Here is a 25,166-nt window from a genome sequence, read left to right as displayed (position 1 = left end):
CAGCAGCGCTTGGGTACGGGGCTGTGCGTTCAGGTGATCCCTGTTGTACCCACATGAAACTCTCCAGACCTGGCACCCAGCCAAAGGCCGGGGAAGGCACCACAGGGGGGACATGGGACTCACTGGGCCATCCCAAAGCGTGCACCCTCTGGGCCAAACTCAGCACCCGCAGGGCTGGGTGCTGGGGTGGAACTGTGCTGCCGAACTGCTCACCTGTCAGACCCGTTCCAGACACACTCGAACTTGTCGAAGATGCAGTCATTCTCGTAGAGCGAGCAGAGCTTGCTCCGCAGGTAGTCGTGAACCTGCCGGCAGGGAGGGATGGGGCATGAGGCCACAACACCGACTGGCACAGCCCAGCGGCCGGCAAATGCCAGTGGCTGAAGGACCCAGCCCAGCCCCATGCTCTTCACAGCCAGGCCAGGCAGCGTTGGCACGGCCTGTTATTGTATGCCCCTTGCCCATGGCCACCTTTTCACTGTAAGCAGCAGCACCAGCACTGCTCCACGTGTGGCTCGGGCAGCACCGGCCAGCACCAGGGCACGTCCCCTGGCAGAGGGTGGCAACGACTGCTGGTCTGCCCTGATGCTTGCCTCCCACGCTGGCTGCCGGCACCTGAGCTTCCCCTCCTCACCGACACCCAACCTGGGGATAGGGGTTACAATTCACCAGGCCACTCGAGCCCACATTTAAGAGTTCTTCGTTTGCTTTCTGTGATTTAATGGCATGACGCTCCCATCCATCAGGTTTGTACCCATCCCCTCTGCCACCGGCCCAGGAGCCCGGCTTGGGCAGGAGCACTGTGGGTGCCCAACTGCTGCAGGTGCCCGGCTGTGCCACACTCACCTGGTAGGTCTCGATGGGCCGGTTCTCCATGTTCAGGTCCCACACCTTGACAGTGAGATAGTCCCGGGTCATGATATACCTCCCACTGTGGCTGAATTTGACATCGGAGATTGAGGAGATGATCTCAGAAAAAAACGACCGGTTACTTGGGTCTTCAGGCTCTTCGAAAACTGCAGAAGAGGAAGAGACAAGACCCAGCATCAGCCGATGGGCAGGCTGCCCCAGCACTGCAGGATGCTCCTGGGAGGAGAGCGGGCATCCCCGGAGCCACGCTGCTACACGGCAAAGGAGGCTCCAGTTTGGCTGTGGAGACCTACAGGCAGCACCAAGCCAGTGTCCTGGGGCAGCCACCACCAACACCCAAATGCTCTCCGGCCCCGGGGCCGCCTGCCCTGCTGTGCCGAGCAGAGGCACCTGTGTCCCCACAGCAGGCTGGGTGAACGCTCCCCACTTCTGGGTTGGGCGCAGACCAGACAAATGCCTGTATTTTAAGGACCTGGGACAACTGAAGCTCCTTTGTTTTTAAAGCATGCAATAAGCAACAGCACCACAGAAGCCCAGAAGATTTAGAGCCTTGCACGTCACTTCTGCTCTCCACAAATCAATGTGCAGTGTAACTGAACATCAATGTAAATATTTTATAGCCACTGCAACCTACAGTTTTAATCAGATCAGTCTTTGAATAAATCACAGTTTGAACAGTTTGAGGGAGACCGATGAAGTTCCAAATCAAATGTATTTACAAATTTGATTTCAAAGTAACATCAGCTGGGCAAGTATGGCTTTAAAAACAGAGATGCATCAAGAGAGATGCTGCCGATGCAGGGACATCTGTCCAGCCTCCTCTTCCCACGTCTACAGACAGCTCTCCAGCGCAGCATTAAAGGATACTGCTGGGTAACACGGATAAGCTTGCATTGCTTCACTCCTTTACTGGAGAAAAATCCAGTCGCCAGCTGCGTTTGTCCGACCCTTGTCCCCAGTGCCGAGGCTCTGCTACAAACCCTCCACCACGGCGGCTGTTGGCTCCAATTCACCGGCGACCAGAACAGGGAATGTGCCAGCAGCCGGCCTGGCCGCTCCGCGCCCCAGAGGCAGCGTGCCCTGCACAATGCCACACCGAGCACAGTGTTTGCTCAGGTTTATCATCCCCTTGCTGAGCCATGTGGTACCAGCGCCTGAACTCCTGAATACGGCAGAAAAAATGCCTGAAGTGCCAGGATAAATGATCTCTCTACAAATCAGAAATGGCATTGCCCACAGCAGGACCCAGCTCTGGGTCCTTTAATCACCACCAGGAAATCTGATGACACGTCAGGTTTTTTAAATAAGAGAAGTGACAGCGACAAGAGAAAATAAAGATCTGAGGCAGTCTGTGGAGAGCATCTGAATGCCACGACTTGTCTTTGCTGTAATCATCACAGGTTTGCTCACACCAGGTTGGCTGGCTTCATGAGGCTTGTTTTAATGGCTACATCATTTCCGTCACGGATGCATGTATGCGAGCTTATATCAAGGCTGGAGGTGTTCAGTTTATAGTACGGGGGCAAGAGGAAATTGTTGCTGATACAGCAGAAGTAGAAAATGCTAAATTACAGATCAACTATCAAACAGGAAAGGCCTCAGAGAATGAACCCAAGAGCTGAGGCAGCACCGAGACAAGTCAGCAAGGGTGCGGTGACTGCGGTAGGAAGAGGGGCAGGAACAGCTCTCTGACACCAGGTACCACATCCCCCTAGGAACGTTCCCACTGGCACGGCATCACATCTGCTCCCCAGCAGCACCCTGCTGCTCCCTCCTCCGGCAATTCCCCGTCCTCCGGGTCCTGCCTGAGCAGCAGCGGAGCTCATCCGTCCCCTTGTGCCTGTGGGGGAACTGGCACTGAGGAGTGCGGGCTGCAGCAATGCCCAGGAAGGGACTGGGGCAGGGTTGAAGCATCAGCCCCAGCCCAGCGGGAGAGCAAGGGGGTCCCGTGCAGCACCTCCTCTGTGCTGAGGAACTTGTGCACAGGGCGAGAAGGCAGGATCCAGCCCTGCACCGAGTCTAGTGCAGGATCCAGCCGTGCACAACAGAGTCCAGCGCAGGATCCAGTCCTGTATGCCGTCCAGTGCAGAGGAGCCATCGATGACTTAAAATTCAGAGCAGCTAAGAGGTGAAGTCTGGCAGGCATTAACTGCATTTTCCCTGCCCTGGTCACCTTGCTGGCCGTACTAGGGCTTTGATACTGGAAAGCAAAAACCAGACCAACCAATGCAGAGAGCAATCATTCAAACGACACTTCTGGAGGTGATCTTCCCAAGCTGCTGCCTCCACACTTGCCCTGCACTGGAGCACCCCTCGGCCAGAGGGATCCTCTGTCGGGGCAGTTTCAAAGCAAATGGCTTTTTTTTACTCAACAATAAATTTAACACCAAGTTCTGTCTTTTCTTGCTCCTCATTTAAACTCTAATCATGACAATTAGCAATGTAGACTGGAAAACGAAAGCACAGCAAAGCTGCACTGCACCATCACCAAGCCCAGGCTGGGGCCGTGGCTGTCACTCAGGTCCCTCTCTGGGCTCAGTGTCACCTCTCAGCTCAGCCCCAACACTCACCCTGTTAGAAGCAAATGATTCAGCAGGTGGAAGTTTTGATTTCAGATGAAGACAGGAGAGTGTTGCAAAGGCAAAGAAGTTTCCTGCTTTGCTAAATGAGCTCAGGGTGGCACAAGAGGCTTGTTCTTCACTCCCCTGGAGATTTTGCACAACCGACTAGTTAATTCATAGCTTGAGGTCTTGCCAGGCCTATTATTCTGTGCATCAGGACACCCTTAACTCCTGCGAGGGGTTGGAGGAAGGAGATGATTAGTTTCTGTGGGTGACACTACCAGCTCAACTCTGTTCCAGCCAAAACTTGGGACAATGAGAGCTCAGCTCAGCTCACCCCGCAGAGTCCCAGTGCTGGCTTTGTCTACACAAAGAAGTGAGTTTTCTAACAGGTAATCAGATCTCTGTGCTCTACTTCTATAACCTTTTTCCTCTATAAAAGGCTTAGCTGAAAAAAATAGGTAAAGAGAACATGATGTTAGCAGGAACATGGGAATAAATGTGTTTTGTTGGAGCCTGGTTTGGATTTGCAGAGTTGGCACTCTTTAGTTTCATCCCTGTCTGTCCCAATGGTGTGCAGCAGCCCAGGATACATGGCTCAGAGCCTCTCCTCCGAGCTGGCAAAGGTGATTTCCAGGGGAAGAGGCCAAGCCTCTTCAGGTGTTTAGAGAAAACCAGCTAGCCAAGCAGCAGAGTCACCTACTGGCAAGGCCAGACCATCACCTGGAGGGACGTTGAGCATGTCAAGTCAGGGCAGGCAGTTGCTGCGGGAAAACCCTCTGCTCAGCCACAGCACTCTGCAGACAACAGCAGCACTGGGAGCATTTCCCCAGACCCACACGCCTAGGTTGGAGAAGTTAGTTTAGTCCAGATGTGGCTATTTTCCCTTGTACTCTCCTCTCTGGAAAGACAGAGCTAGCAAAGCCCAGCTCCCCTCTCTCTTCTCTTCCCCTCTTCTGTGCATCCTGAGTTTCAGGTTGCACCAGATGACCAGCTGCATTAAGTGACCTGCCAGATAAAAGGACTTTGGATCAATCAATCCGAGCTCTGCTTGAGCAGGCAAGTCCTACACGGTAGTTACTCCCTGCTGAGCTTTTGGGGTGTTACCAGGACTGGCCACCAGCAAGCATGCTGTGGGTTTAACCGGTGGCTGTGTTTCAGCACGGGTCCGTATTAACCTGTATGAGACAAATCTCCTCTGACAGAGCACCGGCATGGGCAAAGCCACATTGCCATCTCTGCTGGGCTCTGGCTCTCCTGTGCTGCCTCCTGCGTGCTGCTGCCTGTGCCGCGGGGTCCCTCGCACACCCCGCACGGTGCCCACCCTCGGGCAGCACCTGCAGGTCAGGGAGCGAGGGGGCCTCTGGCCTGGGGGCTGCACATCGCTCACGTGTGCAAGGTGGCCCGTCTGCCCTGTGCACTAAAAGTGATGGAGCGTGTAAGCCCCGGACAAGGCACCTGACCCCTCTGGATTTCAGCCGAGGCTCCAGTTAATCTGGTAATAAACAGGGCCCCAGTGGAAACCTGGAAGCACAGTGGAGCAGTGCTTGCATGGGCAAATACATTAGCCGTCTGCTTCTTCTCTTGCTTCAAATAAAAAGTCAAAACTCCACCGATAGTTCACCTAAGCACAAAATTAATCACGATCATCACTGAGGAAAAGCTAAGCTAGCAGAAGCAGAGAACTGAGCTTTGCTTTATATTGGAAAAAATCAACTCTGCAATCTGCTTTCAGCCCAGAGGTGCAGGAGCCTTGCAACCATGGGCTAAGGAGCAGAAATTACTAGTCTGGTGCCAATTTTCCCCATGAACTTGAGTGATTCACTTTTCTGCCTCATTCTTCCTATCTGTAGTGAGGCAACAAAATGTGTTCCTCTTCCTCACAGATGAGGTACAGATTAACAAAGTGCTTTTGGCAGCGTACTCTGAGCACCAACTCAGGCCCTGGCAGCCCCGAGGCAGGATGGGGGGGAGCTGCTGTCTGCGGAGTGGCTGGACCCTGCTGTCCCCAGACCCTGCCAGCACCATCCCCACGGCCTCCAGGCAGCAGGACCACAGCCGCCCGCTCCTCCATGGGATGCCTGGACTCTCTCTGGTCCTGGCACTGGGAGCAGCAGGGCTCTGCCAGGACTGGGGTCACAGCAGACAGGCAGTGCCCCCCAGTCCCCAACAGCAGAGTGGAGTGGGTCTGAGAACCAAAGCGTGCAGCTGGGCAGGGCAGGGGCTCGGGAGAGCTATTTTTGCTTCCCGGCTGAAGGCTTTTGTGTGGCTTTGCTCCTGCCACAGAAGCAGATCTCGGCTGCTGAGCTTACGGAAAGGATTTCTGAGCACTAATTCTCTGTTACACAACAAATCTATTTTCCCTTGACATTGCGCAGGAGCTGCCCCCCCCACGCTGGCTCCCCCTGCCAGTCCTCCTTCCCCAGCAGCCTATCCCCGTGAGGACACAGACCAAACAAAACCCCGAGATGGCCAAGAAGGGCTGCATGGCCCACGAGGTGATCCTGCTCCTCAGGGAGACCAGCAGCCTTTCCGCCACGTGCTTGGAAAGCCGCAGCGATGCAGAGTCTGGCTGGGTCTTCCTCACTGGGGCTCCCCCAAAAGGCAGCAGTGCCTGCCCAAATACAAGGCCTGTTTTAGAAATACTGCAATATTGGAGGGTAAAATCTGTAAGCTGTCAGTTACCCTATCAAAGCTGCTTTGTGTGCTTCTTATTTCTAACCAAAGCTGAAACTTTTTTCAGCAAAGAATAAATGCTTGGTAGTGTTGCTGTAAGGCAGTCAGCAGTGACAAGACAAGGCGGCAAAGGTCCCCCTTTGGGAAATGGGCTGTACTTTGAGCCTTTTTTTTCAGGAGTTCGGTAGGTACAATCACAAGTGGCTCCTTAAAAAATAAAAGTGGAAAGCCCAATGCCTTTTGCTACGGGGAAATAACTGTAGTAACCCCCAACAGGGTTTTTCCTCACTTTCCCATATGCTTTTCAAACAGGATTACTTTTGCCGGTGTTGCCAGCTGCTGCAGGAATCCTGATCTCCTGTGGTCCTTCAGACAACGCACGCAACTTCTTTGCGCATGGTGTGCCCCTCGCAGGACCACTGCCCCTCAGTGTTGTAGCACATGCATCTTCACACCCCTGCGGAGCAGGCATTTCTATATGGAAGCTGATGTTCTCTCTTAGGCCAGCTACACGGCTGGAGGTAACACACACAATGTCACAGATCTCAACAGCCTCAAATAAAATGGGCAAACAAAATTTAATAAGAGAAGCACATAAGTAAAAGCTGGCCCCGAGCAGCAAACTGCATCTATCTAAATAAACATGACTGGGATGTGCAGTGCTATCTTCTGCATTTTTATTAAATATTGACAGTTATTAAATGTGTCCATTGGAGGATTCGCCTCCAAAAGCCAATGTTGCTTTTCATTTTGAACTTTGATGAACCGTCTCAATTTCGACTCACACATCTGCTGAACTGCAATTGACTGAGGCTGATGCTTCTGAGGGATGGAGGGAAATCAATAAGGAAATGTCACGGGAGAGGTCAAACCAAGCCGGGATTCACCGCTGGCCGGTGTGCTCACCAAGGGCTGGAGACATGCAGCAGTACCCAAACAAAGGGAAATGCCGGGGCTTGGGTGGGGGGCAGTTCTGCCACTGAAGTGTCAGGAAAATGAATTTTGTTTGCTCCTTAATTGTATTCTGATTCTCAGCTGGGAGCCGTCACTGTAGGATGGCGAGACACAGTTGGGAAATGCAAGAATAGAAAGGTGTGTTTTGCTCAGGATTTGGGAAAACTGCCATTCGATCTTTCCAAATCTCCAGTCAGCAATGTAAGCTTTCCTCTCCACTCACTTTACTCCACTTTAAAAACAGGTATCAGACTGCAACCGCAACTCAAAAGCCCAGAAGCAATAGCTGTCATGTAATTCCCTATCACCTCTAGGAAACCTAAATCTGAAACACACCGAAGTGCTCTCTGGATGTAGATTTAACTTCCCACAAGGTATTGGCCATTTTCTGAAGAAAACTCAAACAAGAACAGGAGATACAGGGGTTCAGCTGTCCAGTCACACAGCACAGCAGCCCTTGTTTCTGCCATATTTCACTGTCTTTAAGGGAGATACTGAACTCCTTTAGGTCTGTACTATCTTTGTGTCTTAGTTACAACACTGTGCTCAGCACAGAGCTGCCTTCCAGGCACTGCTAGGCCACAAAGAACAGCAACAGGTATTCACCAGCCCACCCATAAATGCTGTAGGTGTTTGTGCTGGTATTTTACTGAGCAGTTGCTGATAGGGCAAATATTTCCAGTAATGACCTCCTGCCACGTACAGGCTGAGCAGGAAGCAAGCTTAGCTGGCTGCCTCAGCAGCAGCTCACTCATCGCTTCAGCCTGGGGAGGACCAACGACAAGCTCCCTAGCTGCCCAGCTTACTCCAAATTTTGAGGGGGCTTTTCTGCACATCCTGACCACTGCAGCATCAACCACAGTTGACAACAGGACATGAGACTATTTGGACAAACAGCTTGAAGAAACACAGCACTCCCTATCTTCTGGCATTGGCAGCTCCATAGTCGCTGTGCACCAACATCCCAGTGACGCCTTGGATCCACTGCTTCCAAAACATCACCGTGTGGTTTTTAACATGCTCCCCCAAAGGGCATGGGGACCGAGGGAAAGCTGCTCCTTTTGGGGACAGGCAGGACAGAGGGCAGGTGGCCATGGGAATGCCCAGGGGCAGACAGGACCATAGCCCAGCACACCCAGAGAGAGGATGGGGCAAGGTGGCAGGGCAGACCTGAGCCCAGGTCGGTCTCCGCACCCCCTTTTTTGGGCTCTTTTAACCCAAAGGAGACCCCCTCCCAGCTGTCCTACTGGCAGGGGCTGTACTCACACTTGGCGTGGCGGTCGCAGAGGGCAGAGGTGCGCATGTCACACAGCCGGATGGTGCCTTTGCTGCTGCTGTAGACAAAGGTGTTGCAGTGGTGCGGGTGGAACTCAGCGGCCGTGATCACCTCCGTCAGCTCCTCCATGTTGGCTGGCTTGATGTCCACAATGTCTGGCAGGGCAAGTCAAGGAGCCCCACGTAGTCTGGCCCAGACCCCGCTCCTCCCGTGGGGTCTCCTCCCGCTGCTCCTCCTGCTGATGTCTCTGGGCACCTGGGCCTCCCCTCGCCCTGTGCAAACCAGGTGTTCCCAGGAGAGCAGCACCGTCCTGGGGCAGAACCGCAGCGCTAAGCCAGGACCAGTCAGTGCTAGCGCAGGGGAAAGCTAACGTCCATCACATTTTCTGTTCAGCCAGGGACCACGGCTCTGGTGCCACAGCCTGGAGCATGGCATGAGACCCAACTCTGCCCATTTGTCCTGGGCCAGAGTAAACATCTTTTACTGCAGCGTCAGGGCACAGTGAGTAACCACACTGAAAACAATATGGGGGGAAACAAAAGCCAGAGCATGACAACCAACAGAAAACTACCACAGCCCAGGGGTGGCTGGTGGGATGGGACATCTCGCTGGTGGTGACGTTTCTCCATCAATTCTTAGCAAGCGTTTTGGGTGCTGCACTTGCACCTTAGCCAAATTCCCTTGGGCCATATAAACTCCCTGAGCTTTTATCCAAACTTAGTACTCCTCACTTTCTTCCTGAAACACAACACACATTGCAGCCCTGCTCAACCGTACCCACTTCGAGCTCCCACCAGCCACATGCCTGTGACTGCTGAAATCCTCTCCAGCTACCTAAATTTGCCACATGCCCTGGGGATTTCACAGTAGGAAACACTATATAAATATCACCGATGATTACTGCCCCGTTGTTATTATTTCTGATGTGGCTGTTACAAGGGTGACTGGCACGACCTCATTTGTACAACTGTGACTGGCAGCCTGTCACCCTGCTGCAGGGTATAATGGAGACTGCACGATTAATATTTCCTCTCTCCGTCTTCCCCAAGGCATCTGTCTTCTCCATCACCCATGGACCCCACCCCCCCGCCTGCCCCATGCAGACGCTGCAGGCAAAATTCAAAAATGTGTCACCCACACTGGGAGGCAGCAGTCGCGATGATGCCAGCTGAGCCCTGAGCCACAGAGGGAGTGGCTTGGGTGTGACAGCGAATGTGCCTGCCAGAGACATCCCGGTGTCCCACCAGTGGCATGGCTCAGCCCGGCAGCACAGGCAGAGATGAGAGGGAAGCGCCTTGGTAATGACACCTGGGGACTGGGGATTTCAGAAGTTCTGTAGTTGGATGCATGGCAGACAGCACTATTTTGTGCTCCTGAGCCCCTGCAAGCCTTTGCCAGAGGGTAAAGCTCCTGTACTGAGGAACTGTGATCAGGGTGCGGGGACGGGGCCAGGCAAGATGCTGCACTACCTGCTTGGTCACCAACACAGCAGACACAGGCATGGCTCTGCTGCGTCCCGCAGAGCCTGACCTCGCAGGTCCCTCCTCCACCGCGGACTTGTCTCCCCGTCCAGCTTTTTCATTCTCCCACTGACATTTGCACATGTCAGGGGTCCCAAGGCTCTTACATCCCACTTGCCAGACGAGGCACCTCCCTTATTGCTGCTCTTGGCCGGGCTGGGACCGTCCCAGGGGCCGCAGGGCACCGCGCGCCAAAGGATACTAAAACTTTGATTTGTGATTTCAAAGTTCCACAGGTTTATCCTCAGATCGTCTGCCGACATGTAGGTCTCGTAGTCGCTGTTGACGGAGATGGAGTTGATGTGATAGGTGTGCGCATTGGCAAACACCCTCCGGGGGGTGGCCTCCACCATCAGGTCCATGGGCCGGAGCACGGGTACCTGTGGGATGGGAAGCAGAGCGTCACCACCCAGGGGCACCCCAGTGGGATGCCAGCATCCAGCACTGGGGGGGATGCCCCCACGGACACAGTGGGCACCCATGCAGCTCTGGCTGGCAGTGCTCCATCCCACCCTCCATGCTCTCACCAAGGAAACCTGATGCCTTTCTAAGTGTATGAACAGAAGGACAAGCAGACACGAAAGCCTTTTACTTTTGAAAGAGGCACCAGTATGGTTAGATTGCAGCAAGGGAGCGAGAGCCCAGTAAATGAGGCTTGGATCTCTGCTGCAGCAACTGTTCCTTCTTTGAAAAAAAAGTAACACCCACTTCTGCCTTGTTTTGTCACTGTTAACTGGAGTCTGAAATTCCTGGAGTATTTCTGACAGAAATATATTTCTTGAGAGAGCCAGGTCAGCATAGATTTTTCTTTTAACTTCTTGCATTTGCTTCACAGTGAAGTGAAGGAGGTAAGAGATGAAAAGAGACAGGAAAGGGAACACACAGGGAAGGGACAGATGGAGGGACTAGAAACAGAGCTACACATGTTTGCCTTTAGATTAATAAGCATAACTCATGTAAACATCAGGGGATGGAGAGATGCAGTAAGAATAGTGTATGCAAGGAGCAATGTAATAACTTCAGGCATAACGCTCTTAAGGCAACTTAATACACTAGAAAGGTGTCAGTCTGTGCTCCCGTTTGCCAGCAAGCTATTCCCTCAAGCTACTTCATTACTGTGTGTATTATCTGTGTGCTGCCCAAAGAGATTTCCCATGGCTGCAGAGGTGGGGACAGGAGTGTGACAGCCAGCTCGAGTGACACTAGAGCACAGGGACTGCCAGCTCAGAGCCTGAGCTTAATGTGACGAGCCTGCCTGCTAATTCAGCCTGACACAGTCAATGATGCATCATTTGCCGCTGAAGGACTCTGCTCAGCCATCTGGGGATGGAGGCTCGCATTTTGCTCAGGGATTACAGGAACCGAGTTGTCATTCAGACTGTCAGAAACACAACAGTTGTGCAAAGGGAAAGGGTTCAATGGTTACACCAGGCCTCCCTGGGCACAAAAATAAGTACAGCAAAGACTTTGGCAGAGGACTTCACTCAGCGAGATGATGCTGCGCGGCCCGACGGCACCTCGCGGTCAAACCCCAGGCCAGTCCCCGTCCCCGGCAGGAGCCCAGCAGCACGCACTGCAGTGCGCAGCAATCAGAGCAGTCCGGGTCTGAGCCAGAGCAGCGTGGCCATCTGCAACTTCCAGTGCCCCAGCACAATTCCTTACCCAATTTTCATATGGCAGCTACTCACAACCACAGAGCTAAGATAAACTCTTCAGCTAAGAAAATTCTCCAGATGTTACTTCAGACCCAAATTCTGAGGAGTTTTTTATCTCTGGAACTTGGTCCATCACCAGGTAAAACCCCACAGGAGGAACAAACCTGGTCATCCGTGAGTATTTGGTTAAGGCAGGATTTTTTATCTGCTATGGTGGCAAGAATCTGCACTGGACTATGGAAAACAGCAAGTGTCCATGTCCCTTCTCACCATGTGCCGCGAGCTCATGCTTAAGGGTATCAATAATAAGTATTTAAACCTGAAAACACTGACATTTTGAGGCAGGAGCAGCCAGGAATGCGCTGGAAGCACACACCGGCTTGGGGATCTTGTCCCACGACAGCAGAAATCTTGCAGCGGACGGCAAACCCTGTCTCAGGATGGCCATGGGGAGCAGCTGCCCAGCGCAGGCTGTGCCCTTGCCTGGGCTTAGTCTCTGCTCCGCTGAAGTCTGCCCTGAAGCCGGCTGGGAACACCACCACCACGGGGGAGGCCGACGCGAGTCCGTGCCGACGGCTCAACCCCGGTGCCGGCACTGACGCGCGCCCTCGCCAACACGCAAACCACAGGCAGAGAAGAGCCGTCCGTCTCCCTCATCCCGCTCGCCACCACGGGACTGTTCTTTGCTGCATCTTTCCTAGTGCGCTGCCTGGTATCCAGCAATGTAACTCCCAGTGCCCCAGGGACCCATTCCAGCGGCTGACAGACACCTGCATTACATTTCTGCTTAACGTCTAATAAAGGAAAAGAAAGGGTGGTCTCAGGGAACACCCCGCGGACTGCTCCGGGTGCCACAGCCACGCCATCCAGAGCCCAGCTGGGCAGGCAGGGAGCGGCTCAGGATGGCAATGGTCAGTGATGGTGAAGAGAAAGCGCCCAACAAATGGGGCAATGTGACAGCAACTGAAACTTCGGTTTGGTTTTTTTTTTGAAGCATGCAGAGTCCAAGCCAGTGTCTGCCTAAACCACCCAGCTCCCACCAGCATTGCCATGGCAATCCTCTACAGCACAGAGACCTCCTCAGTGCATCCCTTCTTCAATTACAGAGCCAACCTGCAGGGCAGGCTCTGGTATTATATATACCCATTATTAAAGGGTAATTCAGTGTAACAAACCGCATCAAGTACATAGAAAGGCTGTCAAATAAAATAAACCACTAATAAATTAAATTACTTTCTGTTTTCAGGAAGTGGGGGGAATGCCAGTCATTTTTAATTTAAAACAAAGTATGTCTTAATTTTTCTTTCTGCCTTTAGCAGGCACCCCCGCAAAAAAGCCGGTCCCACTCATTCAAAGCACGCATGACACTCGATTCCTCTCTCCTTGTCTGGTGAAGGCTTCCCCTTTCCTGAGTTAATGAGGCACTAATCCTCCCTTGAGCTGTAAAATTCATTTTCTCGGTGGTTGGGGGGTGGAGAGAGCCGGCGTGCTCTGGCCCCTTCCCACTGCTGCTGGTGCGTGTCCTCCTGCCACCTCCAGCCGCTGAGCGAAGGACCAAGGCACAGGTAATGCGATGGCAGTAATTACTGCCGCTTCGCTACTTTGCCCCCTGTTCCCATCAGGTTTCCCCCTTTCATTGTCTGTCATGTCAACTGTCACCAAATGCTCCCTGCTCCTGGGGAGAAAAGCTTCGCGTGGCAGAGCTTCTCCTCATCGTTTATGCCGCTGTGATGGACATGGCCTGAAGAGATGCAGAGATTCAGTGTTTCTCAGGAAAACCTCATCCTCTGCCCAGAGGTGCTATATGGCATGCTGCATTTTCAAAACACAAGTCAATATACATGGGAAGAAGATTAAGGCCTCAGCTCCCAGGATGGCATGGTCACATAACCTCTCACTAGCACAAGTCCAACATGTGCCGGGTTTGAGCCGCCCGTTACTGGGGGTCAGACCGGTGACATGAAAACCCCAGCACAGCCTTGCAGCAAGATGGGACTCAACCACCTACACACAAGGTGAAAGCGCTGCTGGGAAACCTTCTCATGGGACATGCTGGAGGGCAAAAATTCCTAAAGGGTGTGAATATGACAGGGCTGGCTCATGAACAGAACGCCCAGCACAGACAAGCAAGACAGTAATACCACCTCTGGCCCAGAAAGCTGCTGCAGCACCCCAGCATCACCCCGGCATCACCCCGGTGCGGGTCCTGCACTCGCCCCTGCACAGTGCTCCCGGCCACAGGCAGATGGGAGCGAGGGCAACTGCAGATTCGTCAGTGTTGGGACCACACACCCATTTCTGTGTAATGGAGGAGGGTCTGCTCTCAGTTACCTCCATGGAAATCCTCTTGGCACAATGGAGCCACACTGGACTTACACCGAGATCCAAATCTGACCCAGAGTAGCAGCCGTTAAAAAAAAATCAATAAATAATCCATTCAGATGGCTATCCAGTCCCTGCCTCGTCAGGGGTTACCAAGCCACAGCATTAACTGCAGTTGAAGCTCTGCAATTACCTGCTACATGCACAGCGGGACCGGCAGCAGGTCAGCCCGGCAGCGCAGCGGCTGTAATGCCGACTGCAGAGCAGCTCCCACTGCAGCCTGCTCGGAGCGTACGGCACTGCTCACATCTAACCGGTGATGCTGTAAACCAGCGGACGGGGCAGACCTTTCCTCTCTCCTTCTGCATTTACTGCAGGACAACCTGCCCTTTCTGGCACAAGACGAGCGGCGGTGGTGTCAGACCAGTGCGGACGCCCAGGCGTAGCCCCGCTCCCACCAGCCCGCCTGCCCCAGCTCCACACAAGTGCTGCCTGGCGCGCAGTTTGCTCCGCAGCCTCGCGCAGCCCCGGCAAGCTGGCAGGATTCGGCCAAGTGGGATTAAGTCACAGCCAAAGCCCAGATTAACCCTAGCCTTGGGTTTGCAAGAAGGAAAATGTAATCCAGCTCCTGGCAAATCAGAGAGCAGAGCTAGCTGTTCAGGGATAAATCCGGCAAGGTTCTTCACCTGCTCCAGCAGCTGAGCTCCTCTGAATGTGCTCCCTGATGTTTATTACTTACCTACAAAAGGCATATTCTGTAACTGGCCAATGCTGCCTGCAGATTAATATTTTGCAGATGAAATGTGCTTCAAACACTATTTTCATGGCAGACTGACAATTTCATGCTTTTCAGGATTTCGTCTTATTGGACCTTCCCTGTGAAGTGTGGAAGGTACCTTCCCATGGGAGGATAAACCCGCTATCTCATTACTGGTCCATGTAGCTGATAGAGCTTCTGGTTTCATCTCTTTTCCCTAGACGCGTCCCTCCTTGCTAAGCATCACACTAACACAGTTTCTTCTGCCGCCTGTTACTGAGCCTTTTTTCATACAGGCAAATGCAGGCATAGACTTGCTGCCAACTGAAGATCCACCTTCACGTGTGCAGGTCCAAAAGGTGCGGGCTGCCCCAAAAGGGTCTGGGTCCCAGCTGGGGGGCCAGGAGGAGGGGGAAGACCACGGACACTAGGTCCGCAGGGAGGATGGTGCAGCCAGCGCTGCAGCACCAGAGCGGGAGTGTGTGCTGCCCAGCAGACCTGCCCGCCGGAGCCGCGTCTAGCTTCTCAATGACTGCTCCGTCGTGGAGGAGGCTGCTGGCACACCGCAGGGCGCCAGCATCGGCACCAGCAGGCACTCAGTGCACGCCTGCAGCTGCAGGAGTCGGAGGTGGAGGGCGAGAAGGTGTGACATGTAGCTGGCTGCGTGCGTGGGGACGGGCAGGGGCCGTGGGGCCGCAGGAGCAGGCGGCAGGTCCCTGCACCGCCTGCGCCATGTCCCCTCCCAGAGCCCCCAGCCCTGTGGGAGGACAGAAGTGGGGCTATCATTCCTCTGACCCCACTTGCATGTCCCAGCAGAAGGATGAGAGCCATTTGTGGGCAGCAGGTCCCAGCCACAACGGGGGCCAAGTCACAGGAGCATCTGCTGGGCTCAGCTCCACCAGCACCGAGGTGCAGAGTTCGAAGCCTGAACTTAGTCCATATGGCCCAACTGTTCGGGCCATCAACACAAATACACGCCCCGCAAAAAACAGGGCCAGTTCACGAAGGGTTTTTAGTGCAAGGCTGAGAATTCACTGCAAGTGTTGTTCCACATAGAGCCCAAACCTTCCCAGATTTCCCGTTCTTTGTATATTTTTATAGCATTATAGGATTTTTTTTTTGTTTGTAACTGAGATTTTGTCCTAGTTCAGTTATTACACTCCAGGATTACTTTCACTATCAGCACCTAAATACTGAAATAAGTTTGCAGAAACCTTAAAGAACAAGCAGTACATTTTTCCTATCTGAAGTTAAAAATCCTGAACTCTGCATGCCAATCTTGTTAGAACTGCATTTCCTTAAAGATGTGATTGTTTGAAAACATATTTTTTAACTTCTTTCTCCCGCTGAAAAAGACCCAGTGTCAGCAAAATCCCAGCAGGCAGCTTACAATTTTCCTACTTTTCCTGGGAGAAGTGTGTAGAAACATAGCCATGTTACCAAACACACATTCAAAGCAATCCAAACCCATTTGGTAATTCTGCTCGGCACATAGTTTTTACAGTACGTCTAGACACAGATACCAGCAGTGTAATTGCTGTGGAAAAAGAAATGAAAAAAAAAATCTGAAAGGTCAATTCTGGTCATTGGCATTTCAAGGCGAGTTTACAAATATCAAAAGGATGAATAATGAGTTTTCACCAGAAAAGAAAGAATTCAACTCATGACCTGGGAAAAACAAAAAAACCCAAGAAAAGCAGCAGCAAAACAGGCTCTTTCACTTCTTTTCAAGTACCTGCAGAATGAAGCAAGCAGACGTGCAGGCAGTGCACACTGCTGGGTTGGCTGCTGCCGCTGGCTTTGCCAGAGGGAAGTTCCCGCTCTGCAGACCTGCCACGGCTGTGCCACAAGCGCCCCGTCCCCATGACCAGCCAGGACCCCCTGTGCCCCGCAGCTGTGGCACGAGGTGCTGGCACTGCCCGTCCCTGGGAGAACCACCGTTACCTGCACAGTGACTTCAGAGCCAGAGCCCTGCAGACTGGCCATGCCTCACCAGACCGAGCCAAGCCCTTCCTTCTTCACGCAGGGCATTGCTTCAAGAGTGACAAAAATCAAGCACCTCCAAGGGAGTACACCCCACAGGTCCCCAGCACGTCCCAGAGCAGCACGGCTGCTTCCCAGAGATGGCACTGCATGGCGGTGAGCCCAGTGCTGCCCTACTCGGGCAGAGGGGCCAGGCTACCAAAGGGCAGCCGAGCATGCAAACATTACACATTGAGCTGCTTTAGAGCAATGTAAGCAACTAATGAAAACGGGAAAATCCTTTTTTTTTCCATTTCTGTGGCAATGGTTTGATGACGATCATTTGAAATTGATTAGTTCTGCCATATGCGTTTTATAGCCAAAAAAAGCCAAATGTTTCACATTACCATGTCATTTACATGATAATGCTTTGGAGAATGTATACAAGGAAAAGACAGACAAATCTCTTTGCTGGGGCAGAAATGCAGCAGCACGGCAGTCCTCCAAAGCATCCCCTATCCCCTTCCCTCTCCCGTCACACAGCCCTGCTCTGGGGCTGCCCATTGGGTGCACTGGATGCAGTGGGAACACAGCACAGCCTCCCCAGGAAACTGTGCCCACAGGCCAAGAAACCTGACTGCTTTGGCAAAATGGGAGATATAAAACAGAATTTATGATGGATTTTGCTGGAATTGAGAGAGTGAAGCGGTAGCTCTTAATCAGAGCAAGCTTTGTGACAGCTACAAACACCAAGAACCGGGCACATCAATGCACCTGCTCATTGCACCCACGTCGCGCTTGGCCTGGGAGGGTGATTCCTCACCCAGGAAGGTGTCCAGTGGAGACCACAAAAAAATACCCTCTGTACCATGGCAATCTACTAAGTCCTTAATAACCTGGGTGAGACACAACCCTGCTGCCCAGAGCAATTGGTCCCTGGGCTCATTAGGGTCACACCAGTGAGTTTACAGGGTGTTTCCTTACCTACCAACATTTTAAAGTGCTTGGGCAGAGATCAGCTACCTGGAGCAGGAAAAGTTGTTCCCAAATGGTATCTGAGCTCCCCTGGGTTTCCCTGGGACAGAGGAGGGAAGGCAGTGGCATCCCCTCCCAAGAGCCCCTGACCAGAGCCCCTGCCAGCCCCAGCTGCTCTCCCTGCTGCGGATGTAGCTCAGGAGCAGGGGACTTGGTGGAGTAAGAAATCCCAGCCTGGCTTGAGAACACACAGTGGCCTGTTACAAGAATATCCTTCAGCAGCAGCCTCCACCCGGCACATCGGGGAGGCAGAAGGCTGTCCCTGTGGTACTTGGCGCTCAGGCCTTATGTTCCAAGGCAGTGCTGACAGCACAGCATGCTGCTGCTTCTCTTTAAACAAGCAATGTAAAGATCAGACCATCTCTATAGGAAAGGGAGGCCCAGGAGCTGCCTCTCCTGTCTGGTTCCCCCAGTTTTGCCCATCAGAGGCACAGACAGCATCTTGTGACAGACAGCACCCGGATGCCTGCAGCATCCTCCTGTGGGAGGGATGGGACCAGTGGCAGGACACACACCAGTGTTTCACTGCAGTCTGACTTGCACTGTGAGGGATCAAAGCAAACACATTCTCTATTTAAAAAGATTTAAGCCCTGGATATTATTTGTGTTAATTATTTCCTGCACACATCCCATGGCGTAGGTACAGCTGTACATCGAGCGGCACAGAGCTTGTGGAGGCTGTTAAATGAGGCTGAAGGGCTGTAGCTATTAGACTGGAGGCTATCCAAATAAGGAGAGCTCTTTTAATGACAGCAAAAGCCTTACTTTACAGTCTGAGCAGAGTTAAATATTCCTTTTGCACTATGTGGGTTAGAAACTCCTCAGAGAACAATGCTTATCAAGTACATTTAAACCATTACGACAAATGGGTAAGAGATGATTGCAGCAAGCTGGTTTTAAAACCCTTTTTTGCTTGTCTGTGGTTGAAAATTAAACTGTGGATGGATGCGGCTTTACTCCAAAGCACAAGCATCACAGGACAATTAAACATCAAAGATACACGAAGCTGCAGCAAAATGGTTACAGCTATGTAAATATCTGTCTAAGTAAAATCATCAAAACATTAGATCAAACTGGTGCTGGCGGAAGAGTCCTCAATCTTCCGTCCTCAGGGACAGCAGGCGTTGCATAGGCAGATACTCATAACCATAATACTGAGCACTTACATCATGTTTTACTTCTTCCCGTTGCCATGAAGCAGGAGCCGTATGTTCCCGCCAGGCTGCTTGCCAGAGAGTGGGGAATCACAGCGCCTTATCTCATAGCACAAGGGAAGACACCCAAGTAGCAAACTCCTCCAGCCATACAGCATCAAGCTGCTACCAGGAATAAATGGACTGAAAGTAAAATGAAGGCTGAAACTTTCAAGGCAGACAGTGGACTCCAATAAATAGCGTCCAGTTCTCTGACATTTCAGTATGACTTTCTACAGGGACAAAAAAAAAAATCACAGTTCCCTCCTTCCCTGACAAACTCCAGCGACCACTGCCACCTCCATCCACCCCAGCAGTGCAGGGGTGCTCCTGGGGTGAGCAGGGATGGGGCAGGTGGGTGCCTGGTGGGATGGGCTGGCTGCCCCCACCACAAACATGGCCCCTGTATGCTGTGGGAAATTCCCGGCACTGCACTGCCCAGGGCTGGACCTGGCACCAGCCATGCTGGCAGCATCTCTGCATCCCTGCCCTCCTTGGGGCGCCCCGCTGGGCACTAGCAGTGATGGATGGGCTGGATGGCGCAACTTCAGGTTGAGTGCTTGCAAGAACACCCATGTTGATTTTCGGCTCTGCTTCAGCCCTGTGGTTGCCAATTCTAGCACCAGGATGTGGTCAAATGCAATCAGCTCACACCAACAATCAATAGCAAAGATAAGCACAACAATTATTTATTTATTTTCATAACCACATCACCCGTGCACCCTGCCGAGGCGTCATTACCCTCATTGCAGGCTCCAATCGATCGACAGTCGCTTCCCACCGGTGCAGCGGGAGCAGACAAGGAGCACAGAGGCAGGTCGGGGATGGGAGCCCGACCCACCAGCTCAGCACTCCTGCATCCACCCTGTACCCCCCTCCAAGCAAACACACACGGGCTGCCTGTTCTTCCCACCCGAGTGTCTGTACCCCAGGTAAGAGAAGGAGGAGGAGCAGCTAAATGATAGCGATAGCGTTAAGCGCCTGGGCACACACAGCACTGCAAAGCCAACATGAGCAGTGCCGCGGGGAGGGCAGCAGAGCTGGCACCACGGACAGGAGGGGACACAGTGCCACATGGCCAGGGCCACCCGCCGTGCTCCTCGTGGCCACCACTCGCCCGGGCAAGGGGGGACCCACCAGCATGCCTGGGCAGACAGGGCTGTGGCACACATCCCCCTGCGTTCCCCATGCCTGCCAGTGCCGGGCTGGCCGGCTGGCAGCCACTGCAGGCGAGATGGATCTGGTGACACCTACAGAGCTGATAGCCAGGTCAACCCCAAAGACAAAAATGCATTTTCCAAAGGTTAAAAAGTTCCATTTCAAAACATCAAAACTCAGTGTTCCCATAAGGAAATGCTTTGCTTAAAAGCTTACGTTGATGTTTTGGCAGTTTTAATACAGTTTGTGTTGGAAAAGAAAAGAAATATGCATCACATTTATCCTGGACTCTTGAGTTGCTTCACCTCCCCCAGAAATTCAATGTTCTTAAAGAATACACTAGCAATAAAAATAAATCAATATTCAAAAATTGCTCCTTTGAGAATGCTGACCTTGCATTTGCTGTTTTGCAAGGTTTCCAGCAGTGTGCTGGGGTGCTCAGGAGGCCACCGGGCACGGGACTGACGCCGACAGCCTCCCGCAGCAGAGCTTGTCACGGGCACCTAGATTTTGCCTAGCAGATCTAGGCAAAACTGTGACTGCATTTCTTCAGTAAGCCCAGGGCTTTTCCAGTGTGTTTAGCCAGAGAAGGAAGCACTAACTACAGTATACCCCTGAGCACTGCTGTCTTTTTAAAACCTGCCTCCCAGCCCTGCAGAGGATAGATAACCCCAGCTCCAACATCCAGATCCCGAGCAAACTCCTCCAACAGGCTGTCTAGGTAATGGCATACTAGGCTGGAAACGCTGCCTGAAACATGACAGCAGATACATATATACATGAAATAAAATGTTTTCTTGTTCAGTAAAGAAAAATGCCTGCCAGCCACCAAGAAGCAACTCAGTCTGGAGGAGAGAATTAACTACCTGTTTGGGATTCTCAACAGCTTCATCTGCAATGGAACTGGAACCCATAAAAGTGAGCCAAGGGTAATCATAGCAACAACTTCATATACATAAACATAAAACCCCCAAGTACTCAAAATGCAAATTCTGATAGGACGCTAATAAATTACAAGCTGGGCTGGTCAGATTAATGTAATGACAAACTGACTGCATACTTGGCATTTCTTGGCCTACAGGTTAAAGGAGTTATTGTCTGTTTCTGCTCTAATATCAAGCAGGAGGGAGCATGGCTTCTCTGCATTTGCAGAGGGGCACCCTGCTCACTGCTGGAGCCCACATGCTCAGGGTCTCCAGCCCTGCCTGTACCTGCTGCCTGTACCCACTACTGGAGCTGCTGGAGCTCCCCGGGGGGGCAGGGTGAGCTCTGATTGAATTAACAGGGCGCCCACGGCCTTGGGCCGGAGCTGGCTCTTTATATGCAAATTGAAGATCATAAACAGCTATCCCAGGGCAGCACTTGGGGAAGAGCAAATTTGCCTGTGCTGCTGGCCAGGTGCAGTCAGCTCCCAGGGAGGCAAAGCAATGCCCAGCAGACAGGCACTGCTGTGCCCATGTGCCTCCCCTTGCCAGGCTTCCCTGCAGCGACGGACGCACTCCTGGGGCGCAGGGGCGGCTGCTTTAATGGGGTCTGTGCATCCATCCCCCTTGCAGTAAATGGAAAATGTAGCCTTAGGTGTTTACATTTGATTCAGGAGGCCGGTTTTAATCTCCTTAGGCTGGGAGGAAAACTCATTTAGAGAAAGTACTTATGCTCCCGAAGCAGAAGTTGCGCTTGCAAAGGCACTAAGAAGGAAGAGCTAGTTAACTGCCTCCTTGCCAGGACAGGCATGCAGGGCAGGGCAGGGCAGCAGCAGCGCCATGGCACTGGGGTACCTGACTGAGATGAAACGCAGCATTTCACAGCACGCCTGCCCAGCGCTGGCATAGCCCGGGCACTGCTCCAGCAGCAGCTCCCTCCTCCACTCCCATACACACACACCAGCCAAAGCACCAGCCTCCAAAACAAGGAGCACCTCCCTGCCCTCTGACATTGACCTACCTACCACGTCAGGATGGCACTACCAGTACTGTGGCACATAGGTGACACCGGCAGCAATTTTCATCTAAGACCCTGAAAAGAAAAGCTCCTTGACAGCCTTGGTCTCCCTGCACTCACCCGTAGCATGGTGATCATGGAGGGGTCTCGGAGCCGGCCATCCTCATCCTTGAGATTGTATCCCTCCGGTCTCTTGTCCCGCTCGCTGACCTTCCATAGCTTCACAGTCTTATCTGGGGGGCAGGAGAGAGGAGAGCATTATGGCTGGCTGCTCCCTGAGCCGTCTGCTGACGGACACACCAAGGCCATACCGGTTGGTTTCACAGTGAAAAGCCTGCTGCGTCCCCACCTGCAGCTTCTTGGAAGCAACATAGTTCCAGGGGAAAAGCCTTCTCAGAAGATGTACCTGTCACCACAGCACTTTATCCCCAGAGCCCTGGTTTTGCTGTTCCTGCCGGCCAACTACAGGTGCATTTATCCCAGACATAGGGAGATGGTTGAACAACAGAACTATTGGATTAATGGAGAAATAATACAAGAAGTGATTTCCCAGGGCTCAGAGCCTCAGAGGTCATGCCCTGAATGTTAGCATTCGATATATTGAGTGATGGGACCGAGTTACCCCGACGAGATGATGAGGCGTTGGCACCAGGATGGGGCAGCTTGGGCAGCACAGGGAGGCTGAAACCGATGTCCCAGCAATGGACCAGCGCCACAGATGGCTGCTCTGCTCCTCCCTGCCACTGACATGCATGTGTCACATGTTTGTGCACATACACAGACACCCCATCACCCTTTCCCCACACGTGCACACCCACTGGAAAGCCAGCCAAGAGCAGACTCCCACATAAGATTTTTCCTCCTACGTTTCCTAGCTCATATGGCAGTTATCCAGGGGCCACCGCTTACTTTTCAAGAGTAATTTCCAAATTAACTTAGCTTCTAGTAATTGGAAATGTGTTAAATAGCGAGGATGCACCAGCTCTCCTAATTCTGTCCCCGCTAGCTGCAATATTTCTCCTCCTCTTTGACCCTCACGCTGCAAACACCCCTTGGCCATCCCTGCTGACCCCCAGCACTGGGGTGCTGCCAGCATGCCCCAGCCCTGTGCTGGCCTTGCCGGCTTCTTTGGGAACAGAAAAGGAGGGATGGGGATGCCCGGGGGTGGCTCTAGCTGGGTATCACCCTGCCTGTGTTGGGGTGCTGGGGAGGCAGCTGCAGCAGCACCCGTGCTGGCAGCAGGCGCTGGGAGCTCTGCACGGCTTTAAAGCTCATCAGGCACAGGGTGCCACAAGGTAAACGATTTTGCTTCCAGTGGAGTTCATGCAGAAATCCAGCGTGCAACGAGTGGAACAGAGCAATGGGTGATTCGAGGTTCCAGCAAGCTGGCTGGTACAACGGCACTGTGAAGGAGCAAAGCACATGCGGAGGTAAGCTGTCCCTGGAAGCTCCCCAAAGGAGGTGAAATGGTGCCTGTAATTCACTCAAAAGTCATCCTGACCTTCCCCACCCAGAAACTGTGCAAAGCCCAGCATTTACCACAGACTGAAGGCAGCTCAGAACTCCCCCCTGCCAGTTCCCTGTCCCCTCCTGGCATCCCACCCACCCTGTGCCCCCCATGCCCAGGGGAAGGAGCCCCAGGAACACGTGGTTTTATTCTGAACAATGGTGTTTTCTTTCCTCTCTCCTGGCAGAGACTCTATCAGTAGTTTATCATCACTTCCACCAGGTTTCATACACAACCATATCATCCATCTTAATTTTCTCCTTTACACAGCAATTCCAATAGAGTGCCATTAATTTTGTTTTTATTAACCTGCTTTACTTCAGGGGGTTTCTATACATAATGTTAGTTTAACAGTAAGAACAAAAAGAAACAGCATAACACAGGAGTGTTTCTAAAAGAATCATTTTGATAACCTGCTAGCATATGAAACACCATCCCAAATGGAAAGATAATATCCCTGTTAATCAAAAAACTATTTAAAAACTCAATTAACAGAACATTATGCTCTATAATTAATCTTCATTGCATTTCAATGATTCTCCCCCCAAATGAGTTTAATAAGTCTTTGAATTTTATTACAATGATCAATAGAGTCAATTCTATAATACAAAGTAAGTTGGTTATGGAAGATAATTAGACCCCTCCTTTTTCCCTAAAGTAATTAAGTCACATCCATCTTAAGGTCCCATTCATCCCAAGTAATATTCCTGGATCCTCCTGACATTTATCTGAACATAACATGGAACTGCTGAGCTGAACGCAGCTGCAAATTGAAACAAATCAGCTGCAGTTTTTCTTTAAAAAAAAAAGAGTGGGAAAAAAAAAGAGTTCCCAGGATCCAACAAATAAAAAATAAAAGTTGTCAGCAGGGGGAAGATTCCCTCCCTTGCAGGGAACGGCTGCCGTGAAATAAGGACAAAACCTCGTGCACAGGAATTGAGCTCTGCCAGACAGGTTTGGACCCATTCCTGCTCCCCCGTGACACCTGTGTTACCCTGAAGGGAGTTGACATTTTTTCAACATAGATTTTTCCCAAAGAAAGACTACAAAGAAGGCCCTGTCTGGCTGTCGGGGCCCAGGGTTCCGAGGCGGTGGGACAGCAGCGCCGGTGTGTGCCCAGCCGGTCCAGGCTGCCCATGGCCACGGCCACATACCGTTGGTGGAGAGCAGGAAATAGGCTGCGTTCTGCTGCGGGAGCCATCGTATCTTGTTGATCTTCTCCTCTATCTCCAAACTCTTCAGGTAATCGAACTCTGGCTCGTGGCTCTGGAAGGTGCTGTAGACATTGTACTCTCCCCGGCGATGGGGCTGGTTTTTGCTCTGCAGGAAGGGGAACAGAGAGGAGTCTAAGGCACAGAGTGAGAGAACATTTTCTGTCGGCTCTTTAGTTCTCTAAGGTTTGTTAAGTGACAAGGAGCGCCTGGTCATGGTGATGCAGCGCAAGTCTGAAAGCCAAGGTATGGCCTCTTCTGGCGTGCCAGCTCCTGCATGCTGGTGTTCTCAGCAGGAATGGAGCGGGAACAGAGTAGGAATGGAGAGGGAACGGACCCCGCCACACCAGCCATCTCCGGTGAATGGCTGGCACCAAGCGCCAGCTCCTGCCAGGTGCCAAAACCAGCCCCAGAGGAGCCACTGGCAGCATGCCACCAGCACAGGATAAGCAGCGTTTGCCCCACAGGTGCACAAATAAAAAGCAAGAATAATGCAACAGAGAAAAGGACACAAGCTCTGTAGAAATTGATGCTGCGTGCCATGGCTCAGCGCTCAGACTTGCAAGGT

General features: G+C 52.3%; 1 protein-coding gene across 2 annotated transcripts in view; it reads right to left on the bottom strand.

Moving 5' to 3' along the window:
* PPP2R2B (protein phosphatase 2, regulatory subunit B, beta) overlaps nucleotides 1-25,166 on the bottom strand; it is a 113,052-nt gene that overhangs the window by 1,088 nt on the left and 86,798 nt on the right. For both annotated transcript variants that reach the window (XM_010578768.1, XM_010578769.1), the window contains 6 exons: nucleotides 24,542-24,707; nucleotides 22,001-22,113; nucleotides 10,060-10,237; nucleotides 8,328-8,492; nucleotides 847-1,016; nucleotides 214-305 (listed from right to left, as the gene is read on the bottom strand). In XM_010578768.1, coding sequence (XP_010577070.1) covers nucleotides 214-305; nucleotides 847-1,016; nucleotides 8,328-8,492; nucleotides 10,060-10,237; nucleotides 22,001-22,113; nucleotides 24,542-24,707 — 884 coding nt within the window. The remainder of the gene's footprint in view (nucleotides 1-213; nucleotides 306-846; nucleotides 1,017-8,327; nucleotides 8,493-10,059; nucleotides 10,238-22,000; nucleotides 22,114-24,541; nucleotides 24,708-25,166) is intronic.

This window comes from Haliaeetus leucocephalus, unplaced genomic scaffold, assembly GCF_000737465.1.
Source record: "Haliaeetus leucocephalus isolate CR32 unplaced genomic scaffold, Haliaeetus_leucocephalus-4.0 Scaffold656, whole genome shotgun sequence".
In the NCBI taxonomy this organism is placed as follows: Eukaryota; Metazoa; Chordata; class Aves; order Accipitriformes; family Accipitridae; genus Haliaeetus; species Haliaeetus leucocephalus.
Note: the sequence above shows the minus strand (reverse complement) of the source record. Positions and strands in the feature narration are given on the sequence as shown.